Below are 17,243 nucleotides of genomic sequence, written 5' to 3' on the forward strand. Positions count from 1 at the left end.
ATTGTTATTGTTTAGATTGTATGTCAGTGTAAGAAGGTGGGTGGGGACACAAAATGGTTCAAATCTTTGTTCCAATGCACACTACCCCCACACATTTTTTTCATTTAAATTAAAGCAAAACAAGAGGTACTGTGAGCAATGCTCACTAAGAATACCCCCCGCTTACCCCAATCTCCCAAAGGGTGTTGTTAATAGGTATAAACTACCTCTTTTCTGAGTGTAAAAAACAAATGGCATGACAAACCAAACCATATTGCTACTTCGATGTCCAGTGCACGTGACCTTTGACCTTTTGACCCCAAAATCGATAGGGAACATCTTCATTCCATGGGTAGTCCATATGTATGATATGGTGACTGTAGGTGGAAAGGATAACGCTTTAGAGCCCGGAAACCATATTGCTACTTCAATGTCCAGTGCACTTGACCTTTGACCTTTTGACCCCAAAATCGATAGGGAACATCTTCATCCCATGGGTAGTCCATATGTATGATATGGTGACTGTAGGTGGAAAGGATAATGCTTTAGAGCCCGGAAACCATTGCGTCTACAAACGGACGGACAGACGGACAACCCGATTCCAGTATACTCCCCCACAACTTGTTGTGGGGGATATAAATATGATTCAAATCTACATTAGTAATTTCAGAAAAAGTTTGATACATATATTCTCCCTAGGTTGAATTTTTTGATGAAATAGGTCTTACAATTATGTTAAATAATACTTGATTTTTTGTAGAATTAGTGATGTATTTTATGTAAAAGTTATTGAAATAATCAATTATGCTTAATTTTCATATAATAAAAGAAAGCCAAGATTATTCTGTCCTTAATATTTGTTTTATAGTGTGTTTCTTGTGAAAATTGGTGATTTTCATGAAAAATTAAGTTTCAGCAAAGGGGCAACTTTGAGGGGCTGTAATTCTTTAAAGTCCACACTAACATACTCTTTTTTTATGTTTTAAATGTCTTTCTGATAAAGATGTATCAGTTAAAATGGTTTATCAAAAAAGTTTGATACTTCTGAAAAAATTCAAACCAGGAGAGAACATCCTTAAATAAATTTTCTGTTTTCTCTGTACTAGTTTTAATGATAAAGCGTGTATTATTAAATGCGTTATCGTTATTAAGAGCATTGTCTTCAAGCGTACGTCGACGATTTTGTGCGTTTATCTAACCCACAAGTTAATGATAGAGCATGTGTCATTCAAAACACCATCCCTGGAATCGGGTGTGTTAGTTCAAAATTGGCGGTGAACTTTAGCCGTATTGTTGGATGGTTTCACTAATCACCCAAGCTGTTGAACTATTTATTGCGATCTGGGTCTGCTAGGAAAAGGCGAGCGTGGATTAGCGGTCATTAATTATAATAATTGATGTAGTCGCGGGTGTGAATGTGTGATTTAACGACGCCAGGTATGGTACGCAGAGTGGAAAAATGACTGCACTTCGAGATAAACCAGGTGAATTTAGGGTATGGGACCTTGAAAATACTTCGCCATAAGTGGAGTATTCGAGATTACCGTGCTCGAAATATCATAAGTTTTCTTAATCATTTATATAGAGAAAACGGCCGGGACCGGCGGTCGACTTCGACTCAAGCGGGGTATTCGAGATAAACCATATTCGAGATACAGATATTTTACTGTGTATATATATATGTATATATGTATATACATACATACATATATATCTGTCTACAATTGATCAATACTATTTACCTTTTGGTGTAAGTGGTAGAACAATGAGCCACAAGCTACACTCTCATACAGTAAAACAATACCATCCAAGTTGTTGGTCTGACAAACACCCATCAATAAGAGTAAATTGGGATGTCTTATTTTTCTACAACACAATACACAATCATTATCAATACAGCCATTTAAGTCGTTAAAGGACTCTAAACACTAATGTTTGAGACTGTAGCCCTGAAAATTAAATGAAGTAGAAATATTTTGTGAAATACTGGTATGCTATTGTGAATGCGTGGGTGGGTACAAGATGTTATTGACTAGTTATGTAGACAACAATAAGTTATGAAAGCGTAAATTTTGTCTATATCAGCTGTTTGTGTAACATTAAACTTCAAATGTCAAGAATAATTTGCTTGAATTTAGCCAATAAATTTCAATACGAAATTATTTCATTTCCTCTTCGACATGAGTGATACTTTTATCAAAGAAAGATGGTAATTGAGCCATACTCATAAATTTCTTTGTGTTTCCCTGCAGTTTGGGTGGTTGCATGACAGCCAATAGTCATCCTTTCGGCAATGTATGAACGCAACAATAAGCATTTGCACCCAACATGTATGTATGAAAACAATAGGCCCCTAACCGTGCGCAAGAGTTCAACAAAGGGAAACAACTATTTCACAACTCGGAAATTGTGTATTCTACCCAAGTTCTTAATCTCAGGTCAACAAGATACGACTTTGCAAGATTGATAAGGCAGGTCAACAGAATTATGGTAGGTTTTACTGGACGTCAAAATGTATTGGATTTTTCAGGTTTTAATAAATTGGACTATTTACCCCATATAGTGAGCCTCTTTGATTAGCAAGTCTACTTCTTTTAAACTATCCATTTCTCTATGTAACTTTTTAGCTGTCACTTTTGTATGCTTCCACAGCATGCTATATGTAATAGAAAAAAAATCAAATCATTAACATTCAAAGAAGTAAGTAACAGTCTAGACCAGCTAATGGATGTATTTCATTTCTTGTGCTCCCTCAAGACTTTAAAAAACTCCATTTGACTCAAAGAACAAAAATACAATTTATCAAAATAAACCTTTGCATCTCTGTATAAATTCCACTGTCATAGGTTGTTCCTTCTGAATCATGTATCAACAGATTTTCATTCACAAAAGGAAGAGAACACATGAATCCATCTCCGGTCTCAGAATCAACGTATACCTTGAAAAGAAAATAATGCACTCTCCACACTGCATCAGAGCTGTGGAATTGTTTTTTCAGAAGCCTGTCATTCGGACAGACATGTTTATCAACTTTGCCTGTACGAACAGATTTAAGTCTGTCTGAATATTAAGAGTTAAAATTAACATAATTTATAAAACTGAAGTAACACACAGATCGCATGTTTTAGAAGTTTATTATAACATGTCTTACACTAGTTTTCAAACTCAATTTCTAATTCTCTCACAACCTCTCTCACCATTCTTTCAATCTCATCAAAATCTTGCTCACACTCTGATTCACACTCACTCTCTTCATCATCCATTCTCTCACCTACTCTTATTCCATCCCTAATTTGATCGGCCACGACGCCATACTTTCGCGCGGTTTAGTTTGCCTGGTTCACTGTCCCTACTATGCGTCGTTGTTAGTGAGCCAGGGAACCAGACAAAAGTTTCATTTGGAGATCCTCGAGTGGCTTCCACCTCACACATTGTATAGGCTAAAAGCATTGCGTAGTGAAGTCATCCGAGGATTACCGATGCATAAGAAACGACAACTCTGGATAAAGACTGTTTACGAGGTGGCATTTTGTGTTTTTCTTAATGCGGGCGGTGCAAACAACATCGGTCATGCGGTCCGACATTTAACCAACTTATGTCGGTCACGACCAAATTAAGCCGGTCTTGCCGGCATGACCGGCAGTTTTCCACAGCTCTGTGCATAGCAACTATAACAGTTTTTACATTTTATTATTACAGTGATCCCCTGTTATAACGCCAACATTTGTACCTCAGCAATTTTGGCATTATAACGGGGGTGGCATTATATCGGGGGAGGGGGTATGTATACAGCTGTCATAAGAAATCAAGCAAATTTTATCTACTACATCGTGCTTTGAATGCCTGGATAATCCCGGCGTCCAGTGGTTGTAAATGACTCGTAATGGTAGGGGTATTTAATGACTTTCAGTTTTCTTTTATGCCCAACACGCTTAGACTTCGGTGTGTCCACCATACTCTGATTTCAAAAACAATACTGCATATTTGAACTCAGTATCTGCTCCAAACTTTGATACCTGGAGGACTAACGGTGGATAATTGCTTAAAGGGACTGGTTCACGTTTTTCAAAAGAAATGATTTTCAATTTTGATGTTAAAAATGAAAAATATTGCTCATTTAATGTTGACAACCAAAATTTGGACCGTCTGAATGCAAGGATAAGAGCAATATTTCAGCTTTGATTCTTTGTTATGTAAACAAACAAACCAGTGAAACGTTAATTTTGTAATTTAAAGCATCTTCATTTTGTACAATCACAAATTTTAACTTTTAAATGACACATTTTACCTAAAGTATACTAGAGATGTGATATATATAATAAACTTGGATCAAAATCCATTTATTTTAAAAACCCCGTAAACAATAACACATCTCAATCTTTGTTTTCAAAACAAATGATAAACTCTCTATAATGAGCTTCTGTCATGATGAATAACCTTAATTTTTGTGTGAAACGTTCTAAACATATTAGACTATAAATTTTGATCATTTAAAGTGAAAAACAAAATTTGGAGGAAAATCGTGAATCAGTCCCTTTAAGCCTGCTCACTGAAATTTTCCTGCCGCTGATTGGCGATAATTAGCGGGGGTGATTACAACGGTAATTGACCAAATTGTACCTGTAAATAGGTTGGCGGATGGCGATGTGCGGGGGATGGCGTTATAACGGGGTTTTACATAGCGAGGAAAACGGGACTTTGAACTTTTTTGGCGATATGCGGGGTTGGCATTATAACGGGGGGCAATATAGCAGGGGATCACTGTATAATTGGTAATCACATATTTCAATAATTACTATATCATAATGTGCCAATACCATGTACCACTAATTTTTTAACTTATGAAGAATCTACCTTGCCATATCCCAGATTTGGAGCACTTTTCAGTTGATCAAGATTTACACTTGACCGGCGTCTGAACACTTCATGAAACACCCTAACCACTGCATTTTCTCTCGTGTGACCATCTTTCTGGATGCTACAGAAAGAAAATGAATGGCTATAACATGCATGATAATCTTTCATATACTTCAATATTTGCTAAGAAAATAAATACTCTTGAAAAATTAATTTCAATAAAGATTACGCATTTTGAAGGAACAATACCCACATTGTAGTTACAATCAAGTGTCACTAGCCTTCATGTTATAAATATTAGCGAGCAGAACTTTTGTTACCATTTGAAATACTGACATATTTTCTTCCATGTGGTATAGATTTCAGCATTGTTCACGGCCTTGAGAAGCTGTGGACTCAAATTTATTTATAAATTCTTATCTTAAATCTAAGTAAACAACAGCATTAATCAAATATATTGTCATATATACAGTTAAAACTCAGTATCTCAAACCCAGTTTTTCATGAAAACTCAGTGGTCCCCAAGATCGAGGCCAGTGAATTTTAAGGTCGAATCAGTGAAAATAAAAAATCAATAAGTCTGATGGGCTTTTAGACTGTTTGTATTTAAGTCACATCAAATATAATGTTGGATGTAGATATTCTTAATGTCTTATTTGCATAAATTTACCATAAAAATAAATCAATGCAAAGCACATAAAGTAAGTGTTTGAACATTGTGGTTTGTTAATTTTGAAAGTAAAGAATGATAACCATACTTAAATGTACTAATTGTCAAAGTAACTTGTACGCAAATTGTGTAAATATTCAAAGAACAACTCGTTGAAACAACAAAAATGGCCGCATTGTGTATCATATTACACACCGGTAATTGCATTGTCCAAATAAATTGAACTTCTCAGTCAGTTGCAGTGATCTCTGATTTTATGCAATTTGTATAGTTTCTAAAAATAATCAATTGTTTACATTTGATGTACCTTAGGAAGTGGTCTTTATATTTTCCTGTATTTTTTTGAAAAAATTTAACTAGATTTAAGTACTAAGATATTATATGGTTGACCATTTGTTACTTTAATTGGAACAGCCATTGTGACCTTGACGACACTCCATATTTGGTAATGATTTTGCAGACAGGTGGTACTAAAAAACCCAGATCAAACTAGTTTGCAACAATCATGTATACATTGTCCCAGATGAAAGCGATGTCAATTTCAAAAGAAATATAAGAGAAAAGATTCAGTGAATATAAATATTAATAATAAAGCTGTTTACCAATTTAGACTTCCTTTTCGTGTGATATCTCCCAAATCATGGCCAGATCTGGTTAAAGCAAATAATCTGGTTTTCTCCAAAAATTCAACAATTTTCAATCGCTTTTTTGGATTATGCTGCATTAGTGCCCAGTCTTTTACAGAATAACCTTCATTATCATGAAGTCTTAAATCTCCATTGTGTAACAGCAGTTTTGAAAGAATATTCAAATTTCCACAAAGAGCTGCAACATGAACAGGGGTAGCTCCATTATCACTTTTTCTAGAGGAAATAAACGAAAAAATTTTATCATTCTAAAGGCAAGAGTGAAGAAATATCATGCTCCATACCATATCCTGAATATTACCTTAACATTGCTCACAATTATCAATGTAAAGAAATTGTATATAATTTGCTGTGTTATAACAGAATTAGAATTGTTTTTATCCATCTCATATAATTTGCATTAAATAAGACTGTTACATAATTACTCATTTGGGTTTGCTCCATGGCTCAGCAAAATATCAACAACCTTCTCTCTTTTTTCATAACAAGCACAGAAGAGTGCTGTTTGCCCATTACTATCTGAATAATCCACATGAATACCTAAAAGGAAAATCTATAAAAGTTTTATTTTGATTGACAGTCATGATTTTGATATCATAAAGAAACCTTACCACTGTTCAAGTATACATGCTTGAAAATGATCATGATTGTGCTCATAGGCAGCTGGTGTAGTAACTTTTTATGTCAGTGTCTTTTCTTGGGCTTTCATATTCTTTGATAAATCACCACAATTTCCCTCATGCATAATCTTGATTAGTATTAAAGTATTTTAATTATATTTATGAAAAGCAAAATCAAGATTATAAAATCTGAACAAAGCAATGTGGTTCTCCAGGTGTTACCACTGATATTGCAAAATGTTTTTTAATGATTATAAATTAAATCATCTTTTATAACAATAACTGACCAGCATCTGTACCTTCTACATGTATACTATATAAACTAACTCCCTGATCACTAAATTCTGTCTCAACATAAGAGTAAATTTACCTTTTGCTAGAATCTTTTTCAATTTTTTTCTATTGCCACATTTTGCAGCTATGTGCAATTTTTTGCCAAGTTTCTCGTTGGCACCCACTCTTCCAATCTGAACTGCATTTTCTGACATTTCTGTAGATTCTCCCAATCTTTAAAGAATAAATATGCCACACTCTGAAAATGATTCACAAATGAACAAGCATTTTAAAGTAGAAATAATCTTTGATCTTAAATATTCATGGAGTAAATAATTCTTACATATGGATATTAATCATAAAAATCTCTAAAATTATTAAAGTTACATGAAGATGACAAAAATTCTTATACTTTAAATATCAGCTAAATTTTATCAATGAGGCATACAGTTACTTCGGATTACTTCCCAGGAATTTTTTTAATACCTCTATATATGTCAAACAACATTTTTAGTTCTGAATTTTAGCCAAATATCAGATAGTTACTTCAGGCTATGACGATTACATTTCAAATGTGTGAACTAAATTTTAACAGGCTTGACAGTGACAAGAGTAATGCATTACATGTATCTGATATGCAATATCTATTGCAAAGGAACCCAAAAGTTTTAGCAAAATTGGCAAACCATACTTTTAGATGTTATTATAGCAAGGAAAAACAACAAGAGGCCCACGGGCCTTATCAGTCACCTGAGTTAAAAGTTTACTTGGTAGCTCCGTGGGTTTTGAAATCTAAAATAGTTTTCATGTTCTGCATATTTAGACAAAATTCTAATATTAGGGAGCAGTGTTCTTTTAAACAACACAAAAGCCCCTGAATATTCCCATCTCGTTGAGAGACTATCAATAGCAAAGTACACAATGTACTCCTGGGAGTTGAACTTTTGAAAACATTCAAAGAAAAATATTAATTACTCTATATATCAAATTAATTCTGCTGGGTATTGGAAATTTAATTTTGAATTATTTTCACTAATTTTGTGCAGTTAAAATTGGTTCAATGAATTTATTCATTATATGCAGAGACTGGTTCAATAAATTTATAATATTAATTTATTTACTATAATATATATGCAGAGATGCAGGTTCATTACAGAGTATGTTTTCACCTTAACCTGTTAAAATATAGAAGTACTATATTACTAAATTTATCAAGTAGAAATTTCTGTATTCATATGTGCATTGTCTACAGCTGCATTGCGTTCATGAGGAAATAGCCATCATTATACAACTTGTAAAGATATCAAAGACAATAACTATTCAGTGATATCACTTATTCAAACAGGTGATATCAACTACAGTTAATTCTCGAATTATTGCCACTCAATTCATCGCCATTTTCGTTATTATTATAAATGCCGCATTTTTCTAAGAACATTTTTTCTATTACTTAAAGTTCTCGTTAAAACGCCAAATTCGCTATCACCATTTGCCACAGTCTTTTTATTACAAAAGTCTATATCAAAGTGTTTAATTATTATCTCGATAAACCGCCATGGCTGCACATGATCAGTGATGTGGAAAATTGGTCATTATCGATCTCCGGTGTACACCTGGACAGGAGGTACCCTGTATTAAATAAACAAGATGATTACTCAACCTGAACCGTTGTCTTGTTGTTTTTACCTCTGGGAAAAATATTTAGTTTAGCTATGTCTTCGGCACGAAAGAGGTTTCTGTTAAATTCTAAGAAAATAAGCATATTATTACATTACCACAGAAACCATCCGAAATTAATGTACACTACAGGAAATCTCTAATTATTCTACTGTTTTATGAGAAAAGTCCATAAAAAGGAAGACAACAAGTGATATTTCAGCTTCAAAAAATTGGACTTTGAAATACTTTGATCTTCGTCCAATTAATGATGGCTCATGCAACTACCAGGAAACAGCCACGCGGTGCGCTAAATACCGAAAAAGGACAAGGTTTACTTAAATAACTTGAAACATAATGTGTATATGTACATTGTTTGTGTATTGTTTTAAAACGAAGCTTTATCATTGATAAAACTATTTCAATCATGTTAGAGAAATTTGGAAAAATAATTATGAGATATTTTTACATTACATTTGTACATAAAGGAAAGATAACTCTTACATATACAAGAAAAGTAACTCTTTCTTCCCAAGATGGCGTAAATTCAGTTCATCGCCAAATTCATTATAACGCCATAAATTCAAAAGGTGGTGGTTTATCAAGAGTTGACTGTATAAATTTAAATTAAAGAGGTGATCTCAACTTTTTGAAAAAGTGATTTTATCTAGATTCAAATGGGTGAGATCAGAGTATGCGAAATATGTCGGACCGTCAGACATTTCCGGTAAAAAATGGATCGGTCCAGTTAAAGTTTGTATAGTTCCTGACCAAATGTCCAGTATTGAGTTTTTGTTTTGTTTATAGTATTTCCGATATTAAACATGTTAGACTACTTCAGTTTTTCCAAATAAAACTGTATACGCAAGGTAAATCAGGGTAGAATTTCAGTTGATAAAAAAATTTCGGTCTTCTAAATTAAGCAATAGGCCCGTCGATAACCATGTTTAATAAAATCAGGATCGGGCTACCAAGTATTATTGACGCACATGCCCTGTAAGCCAGTTGTATATTTCCGGCGGGGATAATGATCCCCTTCTAAAATATAAAGAATATGCAATTCCTGATAGGAAATCAGTGAAACAACCCGTTCTTACAGAGAAAGTTGTCGCTAAGAAGAAGTGTGAGGAAACAAAGCGACAAAGAAAATTTTAGTGTGCTTGGTAGGAGAACCAGCCCTGATTTGAATACAATGATGATCTCATTTATTGCATATGGTGCAGAAAGGAAAACACTGCAAATTGTAAGTTCGTGTCGGGATCTGATAATTATAGAATTGATTCTATAAAAGAATACGAAAATAATAAATGGTGTAAACACTTTGCGCCAAAGTAACAACTACAAGTAACCGCCTCAGACGTTCAGAATATCATTTAGTAGACTCAGTCGGTCAGACGTGCCTTAGTGTCAAACCCTTATCTCAGATATTAATTCTAAATAAGTGACATCGCCCAGATTTGAAATCAAGAAGCTTTTAATGGTGATATATCGCTTATTCAAATATAGGTAATTATCGATATCATCTATTCAAATAGATACCATCAAATCATGCACAAATGCTATTTAAAGCGATATCACTTTCTCGAATTGGTATATTCAAATAGTTGAAAAATGGCAATAAATACCAAAACAGTCCCTCATAGTATTCAAACACTTTAAAAATATTAATAATGTAAATTGAAAAATAGGAAAATTTTATGCAACTTAATATTAGTCCTCAAAACCATCGGCCGCTGATATCTGATCCGATATAAAAATTACAAAATTTGCCATGTAATATTGACGACTTTTGGCTGCTAGACCTATACAGTTTCCTTGATCTGCAATGCTTTTTCGAACAAATGTTGACAGATCATATACAGCATGCTGGAAAGTGCATGTGTAGCTCACTAGTTGCTCACCCTAACGGTATGTGCGCGATACCACCATCAATGTCGTACTTACGAAATTTCTGTGGAAACGAGGGGGTTATTTGTATTTGGTCTTCTCTATCCCCCTCGTTTCTGAGACTGAATATAACCTCCAGCCCCCTCGTTTCCACAGAAGTTACGTAGTACCCGGGACCTATATACTTAGTATATAGGTCCCTGGTAGTAGCAACAACCACGCTCGCTAGGTGGCACGTTATGTTCTATTTTTATTTCTACAGGAAAAGTGGGATGAGGTTCTACCCTATTTTTTACGGGCTAGTATGGATAAACCTAGAGCCTACGAATGATGCGAAGTTGATCGTTCGGATCTAAAATAGCTATATTTAGCGTATCTCACGTGATTAGGCACATTCCAGAAAATCCCTTTGAAATTGAAGCGATTAAGCAGAGCGAGTATAAGTAAACATTTACTTAACTGTGAAATACGCAACAAAGAGTGACATATTAATACATTCTATGCATGAATAAATTATACCGAGGTCAAACATGGACGATAGTTGCCCGTGTTCACATAGTATTTGATTGATTTAGATATCCAGGGAAAGATAACTCCCATTATTAACGTACTCACAACGTACCGGTGGTATACATTAATACAATGTTCATACATTTCTGAATGATGAGTGAATCTTTATTTTCATCAGAATCTTTTCAATCACACTCACAGACCAGGTCCCCATACCCCTACCAGTGTCAATCTGTGACTGATAGCAGTGCGGTATTTAATTTGATATAGTCTAGAGGAAATTCGAAATATGGTAGTGACATTTCCTCCTCACTGAATTAGCTGGATTTAGCGTTTAAAGAAAATATAAAGGTATGGACTGGGGGGTTAAAAATGCTATTTGCCAAATTTTCAACAATATTAATTACAAGGCAATTAAGGCAAAAGGGGTCATAAGCTACAGATGATGCAATTTTCTATAGTGACTTACTTACAGATAAATCAGGGACCTACTAGTTAGTATATAGGTCCCTGGATAAATAAAGTAACTTACAAATATTTTATTTACTTATTTATCATTTCATTTCATTGTTTTTTTAATATCATGGTTTGTACTTGAAGAGTCATCGCAATAAAGTGACATTAATTAATTATTAGTGTTACTAAAAAATCTGATCATGCAGTTTTTAAATTTCTGAATTTTGAAAAAATAAAAATAAATAAATTTATAATAGATTCTGATACCATGCACTCAGCCCCCCGACTGGCCAGAGAATTCTGCTTCTGTCAATTCTGATGCAACTAGCTCAGCCCCCAGACTAGCCAGAGTCCACTGTTTCGGTAAATTCTGATAATGATGCAACTCAGCCACCCCCCCACCCCCCCCCCCCCCCCCCCCCCCCCCCCCCCCCCCCCCGGACAGCTCTACCAGAAGTTCTCGGAGAAGACTTGCTGATGTTTAATAAATCAGTTTTCCTATTAATTTTACTTTTCCTCCTGTTCGTCAGTTCTTTAGGCTATGGCCCAATCTGATTAAATTTAAGATCGTTGATCCGCTCCGTATTCCTCTTCCTTTCCTGTATCTGTGAAGTCCAGAGGTGAGATATATTCTTTCCAAAACAACTAAGAATGTTCATGGAACAATTTAGTATTAATTGTTTTCCTTTTATATTGTATGCATTATTTCAAGAAATAACTTTCAGGTCACTTTTTAATGTGAAATGGAACATTTTCAATTTTTGACAATCTGACGGTAGGGGTGTTTAAGACACTATACCTCATTTTCTGTAAGGAAGTGGAGTAAAAGGAATTCAGAATTGGATTCAGCATACTCAAAATTGGTAATTACACCTGCTTTTTATTGTTTTGGGTAATGGTGTTTCAAGAAATAAAGTTGGGTCACTTTCTGATGCGAAATGAAACATTTTCCTTTTTGGCAACCTGACGGTAGGGGTGTTTAAGACACTATACCTCATTTTCTATAAGAAATTGGAGTAAAAGGAATCCAGATTTGAAATCAGCATACTCAAAATTGGTAATTGCACCTGATTTTTATTGTTTTGGGTAATGGTGTTTCAAGAAATAAAGTTGGGTCACTTTCTGATGCGAAATGAAACATTTTCCTTTTTGGCAACCTGACGGTAGGGGTGTTTAAGACACTATACCTCATTTTCTATAAGAAATTGGAGTAAAAGGAATCCAGATTTGAAATCAGCATACTCAAAATTGGTAATTGCACCTGATTTTTATTGTTTTGGGTAATGGTGTTTCAAGAAATAAAGTTGGGTCACTTTCTGATGCGAAATGATACATTTTCCTTTTTGGCAACCTGACGGTAGGGGTGTTTAAGACACTATACCTCATTTTCTATAAGAAATTGGAGTAAAAGGAATCCAGATTTGAAATCAGCATCCTCAAAATTGGTAATTGCACCTGATTTTTATTGTTTTGGGTAATTTTTAAAAAATGGGTGGTGGTTGTTACTGGTAGTATACGGTATGCTCGACTACTTTGCCTTGCATCAGTCATTTAATTATAGGGCCTTGTATGAAAAGCGATCATTACAAATTCTGGAGAAATAGGAATACAAACACACGCTTGGAACTGAAATGAACTTTTCCTGATGCAACCATATGTACATGTACTTACATATCGAGAATCAAAATTACTTTTTGAACAAAACAATTCATCATGGTTTGGTTCTATAAACTGTTTCATAACCAATATTAATGGGATTAGAGATTTGCCCATTAAAGGGGCATACCAGTTTAAAAAGGCTCTTAAAGATTGTTTATTCAAACATTACATCAAAGAATGGCATTCACACCTTACATTAAATTCAGATAAAAAACTAAGTTGCTAAACAAAACTTTGGTTTTGAGAATTATTTGAGTTCAATTAAAAATTTTGAGCAAAGGAGAAGTCTAACACGTTTCCGTATATCAGCTCATAGACTAAACATTGAAAGGGGACGTTACCAAAAAATCCCTCGACACGAGAGATTTTGTCTAAGATGCAACAACAATTCAGTGGATGACGAAAAACATTTTTTATTCTCATGTAGTCATTTATCAGAAGAAAGGGTTATTTTATTCCAAATGATAGACAAATCATGTAAGAATTTTGTAAAGATGGACAGTGATCAAAAGCTTATATGGCTAATGACCAATGAAGATGAAAATATTCTCATCCAAATTAGTAAGATGATTTTAAACAGTGGGATATAATACTACAAATGTTACATTTCATTGCATTATGCACATTTTCTCTCTTCATATTTTACACCTGTAGGCTGTCTTGGCTACTGGGAGTACAAGACCAACAGTCTGGTACAACAATTTACTACCAGATTGTTAACAGGCACTGTCCCTTGGTACTCCCTGTAGTCAGGTCAACATATCGTGTTTTTATTCTCTCATATAACGCTATTCTCTTTTATATAAGTATTCTAACCTTCCTGCTTTAGAAATAAAACATTCAGAACAACTGGATCCTGCGTGTAAATATGTAATATACTAGCATGTTGTATTCAGTAAGATGATTTTGAACAGTGTAATGTGATACAGCAAATACATGTCTTTGCATTCTACACATTTCCTTTACTTTACAATAGTAAGCTGTCTTGGTTACTGGGAGTACAAGACCAACGGTCTGGTACAATAAATTTATTACCAGACTGTTAACAGGCACTGTCCCTTGGTGCTCCCTGTAATCAGGTCAACATATTGTGGGGGTTTTTTGTTGTTTTTTTTTTTTTATTCTTTCATATAATGCTATTATTCTCTTTTATAGAAGTATTCACACGACACTATCATTATCTGCTATCCCAGTAACTGTTATGTGAGGCAGTTGGGTTATTTTATTTATCATGTTGTTAATTTAAATCTTGTCTGTAATCAGTATTTCATATATAATTATATAGATATGTGCAGTGCAGAAGTGTGAACTCTGTCAGTATTACCGGTAGTACTTCTAAATGATTGTTATTTATTTTCATTGTTATAATTAATTGCCTGTTAACATGTACATGCCCCCCGAGGGCCCTTGATTGGTGAATAAACTATTATTATTATTATACTTACCTCTCGATAGTCAATCTGTTTAACATTTTCAGTCAGACGACATCATATAGGGTGTTTGATGTATTTCCGCGCCAAATGTCATTCGGAAGTTCTCGCGACTGGTTCATCATCTGATGCGCGTATAACTTTCGTCAGGTCAGGTCTATAGTTGTATTGTACGGTTTCTTTTTAAGTGATCATTATTAGCATTCCATTAATGTAATCTGCGTCTCTACGGAAGCCGATAGGTCGCCACAATTTATATGGCCCCACAGTATGCATGTAAATATGTATATGTGTTGTTGTTTTTTGCATGCTTACCTTGTGATATTTTGTCTGATAGTCGGCTTTTAAAGAGCTCATGTTATTTGTTACTATTGTATACAGTGCCGACTTTAAATAAAATTTACTTACTTGGTTGTCCACCCACTCTCTAAATGAAAGGGGTGCAATCTCTGTTATCTATATGTGCATGATCAGTGGCGGATTTTTAATTTTCAAAATTAAAGTAAATCGTGGTATCTTGTTTAGAAAAATATACCAAACGATAAAAGAAGCAAAAAATTTATTCCACTCCCAGGAGGAATAAATGACCAAATCTTTTGATTTCTTGAATTACTTTATTGGAACTTTTTTTCTCCCAAAACCCCTTTAAATTTGCATCATTTTACTCATTTCACCTTATTAAAAATGGTAGAAAATAGCTACAAATGACTTAAATAGGAGACATATTTCAAACCCTATAAAATCCAGGAGCTCCAGGGGGTGCCCTGGACCCAGTGGGGGCCTCAAGGCAGTCCTCGGAGCCCCTGCCTCATAAAGTCAGCCCCCCCCCCCCCCCCCCCCCCCCCCCGCAATTTCTGGTTCCTCTTTTTTGACAAAGTTCATTTTCCGTTATTATTATTTTCACTTGTAAGATCAGTTTTGAACATCGGTAGATTGCCCCAAAGTAAAAGAATATACAAATGTATTTGCCAAAACTACAGAATGTGTATGCTAGCAATTCCTAAACAAGAGATTGATCCTTGGTCACTTTAGAGAAGAATTCTGGGGAAAAATGTTTGCACCAATATTTTATGTATCTAACTTTGCAGTACAGCATGCAGATTACATAATGTTCATACCAAACTCTTTAAATGTACATAATATTTTCACCCTAATATATGTTCCCAATTCAAAACTCAAATATATTGTATTGTTTGAAACATTTTATTTTCACTATGCTTTTAAAAGTCTTATCACGTTAACACAATAAATATGTTTGATACAGATATCATTACAATCACTTGATATCACAATACACATTCTATACAACTTTTCTTTGATTTAGAATATGATAGCCCTGAACATGCATGTAAAAGTACAATGAGAGGCCTGTTATGAACAATCACCAAACCTAGTATTTTCATTCCCTGTAAATCAAATTTTCATAGTAAGGACAAGTTATCAAAAATATTAATTAAACATTATGTGGGTGTTAGTGGGCAAACTGCATTAATTGTTTTCTCTACCACAACTCATTTCCCTGTCAATTAGTTTGTTACATTAATTAGATAGAGACAATGGCCAATATATATATATATATAAGTTATCAAAAATATTAATTAAACATTATGTGGGTGTTAGTGGGCAAACTGCATTAATTGTTTTCTCTACCACAACTCATTTCCCTGTCAATTAGTTTGTTACATTAATTAGATAGAGACAATGGCCAATATATATATATATATATATATATATATATAATATATATATATATATATAACATACTAAGATGCAGACAATGATAAATTTGTATAATCTAGAAAACAAACAGTAACTCAGTGTATTCATATAGATAACTGTACACCTATTTCACCAAAGAACAATTATAACAAATTTTATTCAATTATTACATATGTATTTACATGAAAATAAATATAAAATTTGTGTAAAATCACAAACTAAAGAACAATAACTTTGTAACAGTTAACAAAGTTGATAAATAAGCTCACATATCTACACAATTTACATAACATTGTTTATCTATATCCACATACACGAACAAACGGAAACTAAGACATACCATCTAATATCATCTACTACTACAATCAAGAAAATATGAGTATCTTCCAACATTTCCATCTTCTATCTTTTACATGTTTCCTGCAAGCACATGTATGTCAAAATAATAATGAGTCATTGTTTGATAATGTGTTTAAACCATTTCCCAATGTCGGAGTGTATTTCATGAAAATACTTCAAAAAGTAAACGGTGTATCCAATAAAGGGACACTTTCAACAGAAGTGTTAACAATGGTATGAAAATGCACAATGTACATAATGTATTTGATAACACACAACTGTATTTTAGATGACATTTGATAACAATCGATGCAAGTCTGCATTTGACAAAATAAACAAATCGTTTCCAATGTATTGCTGGAAGTTCTGTACAATACTAACAAGTCTATATGGTGTGAACAGGGTGCTGCACTGAGGAGGCAGGTGGAAGAATTATGGGTTTTCTATCATTTGGCTGCTGCTGTTGGCCTGAATTTCCTCTTGGGCTCTCTGAAAGAAATTGGTCAAACATTGAATGAACTTCAAGTACTTGTGAAAACTT

General features: G+C 34.0%; 2 protein-coding genes across 3 annotated transcripts in view; both read right to left on the minus strand.

The window, feature by feature from the left end:
• LOC125668674 (uncharacterized) overlaps positions 1 to 14,936 on the minus strand; it is an 88,929-nt gene extending 73,993 nt beyond the window's left edge. The window contains exons 1-8 of the mRNA XM_048903009.2: positions 14,660 to 14,936; positions 7,144 to 7,280; positions 6,579 to 6,693; positions 6,109 to 6,369; positions 4,834 to 4,957; positions 2,793 to 2,917; positions 2,534 to 2,635; positions 1,722 to 1,845 (exon numbers count right to left, since the gene is read on the minus strand). Of these exons, the coding sequence (XP_048758966.2) occupies positions 1,722 to 1,845; positions 2,534 to 2,635; positions 2,793 to 2,917; positions 4,834 to 4,957; positions 6,109 to 6,369; positions 6,579 to 6,693; positions 7,144 to 7,280; positions 14,660 to 14,685 (1,014 nt within the window). The 5' untranslated portion in view covers positions 14,686 to 14,936. The remainder of the gene's footprint in view (positions 1 to 1,721; positions 1,846 to 2,533; positions 2,636 to 2,792; positions 2,918 to 4,833; positions 4,958 to 6,108; positions 6,370 to 6,578; positions 6,694 to 7,143; positions 7,281 to 14,659) is intronic.
• A 1,312-nt stretch (positions 14,937 to 16,248) lies between these two features.
• The window catches only part of LOC125668664 (Golgi-specific brefeldin A-resistance guanine nucleotide exchange factor 1-like), a 44,151-nt gene continuing 43,156 nt past the window's right edge, over positions 16,249 to 17,243 (minus strand). For both annotated transcript variants that reach the window (XM_056162305.1, XM_056162304.1), the window contains one exon: positions 16,249 to 17,191. In XM_056162305.1, the coding sequence (XP_056018280.1) occupies positions 17,088 to 17,191 (104 nt within the window). In that variant the 3' untranslated portion in view covers positions 16,249 to 17,087. The remainder of the gene's footprint in view (positions 17,192 to 17,243) is intronic.

Source organism: Ostrea edulis, chromosome 4 (genome assembly GCF_947568905.1).
Source record: "Ostrea edulis chromosome 4, xbOstEdul1.1, whole genome shotgun sequence".
In the NCBI taxonomy this organism is placed as follows: domain Eukaryota; kingdom Metazoa; phylum Mollusca; class Bivalvia; order Ostreida; family Ostreidae; genus Ostrea; species Ostrea edulis.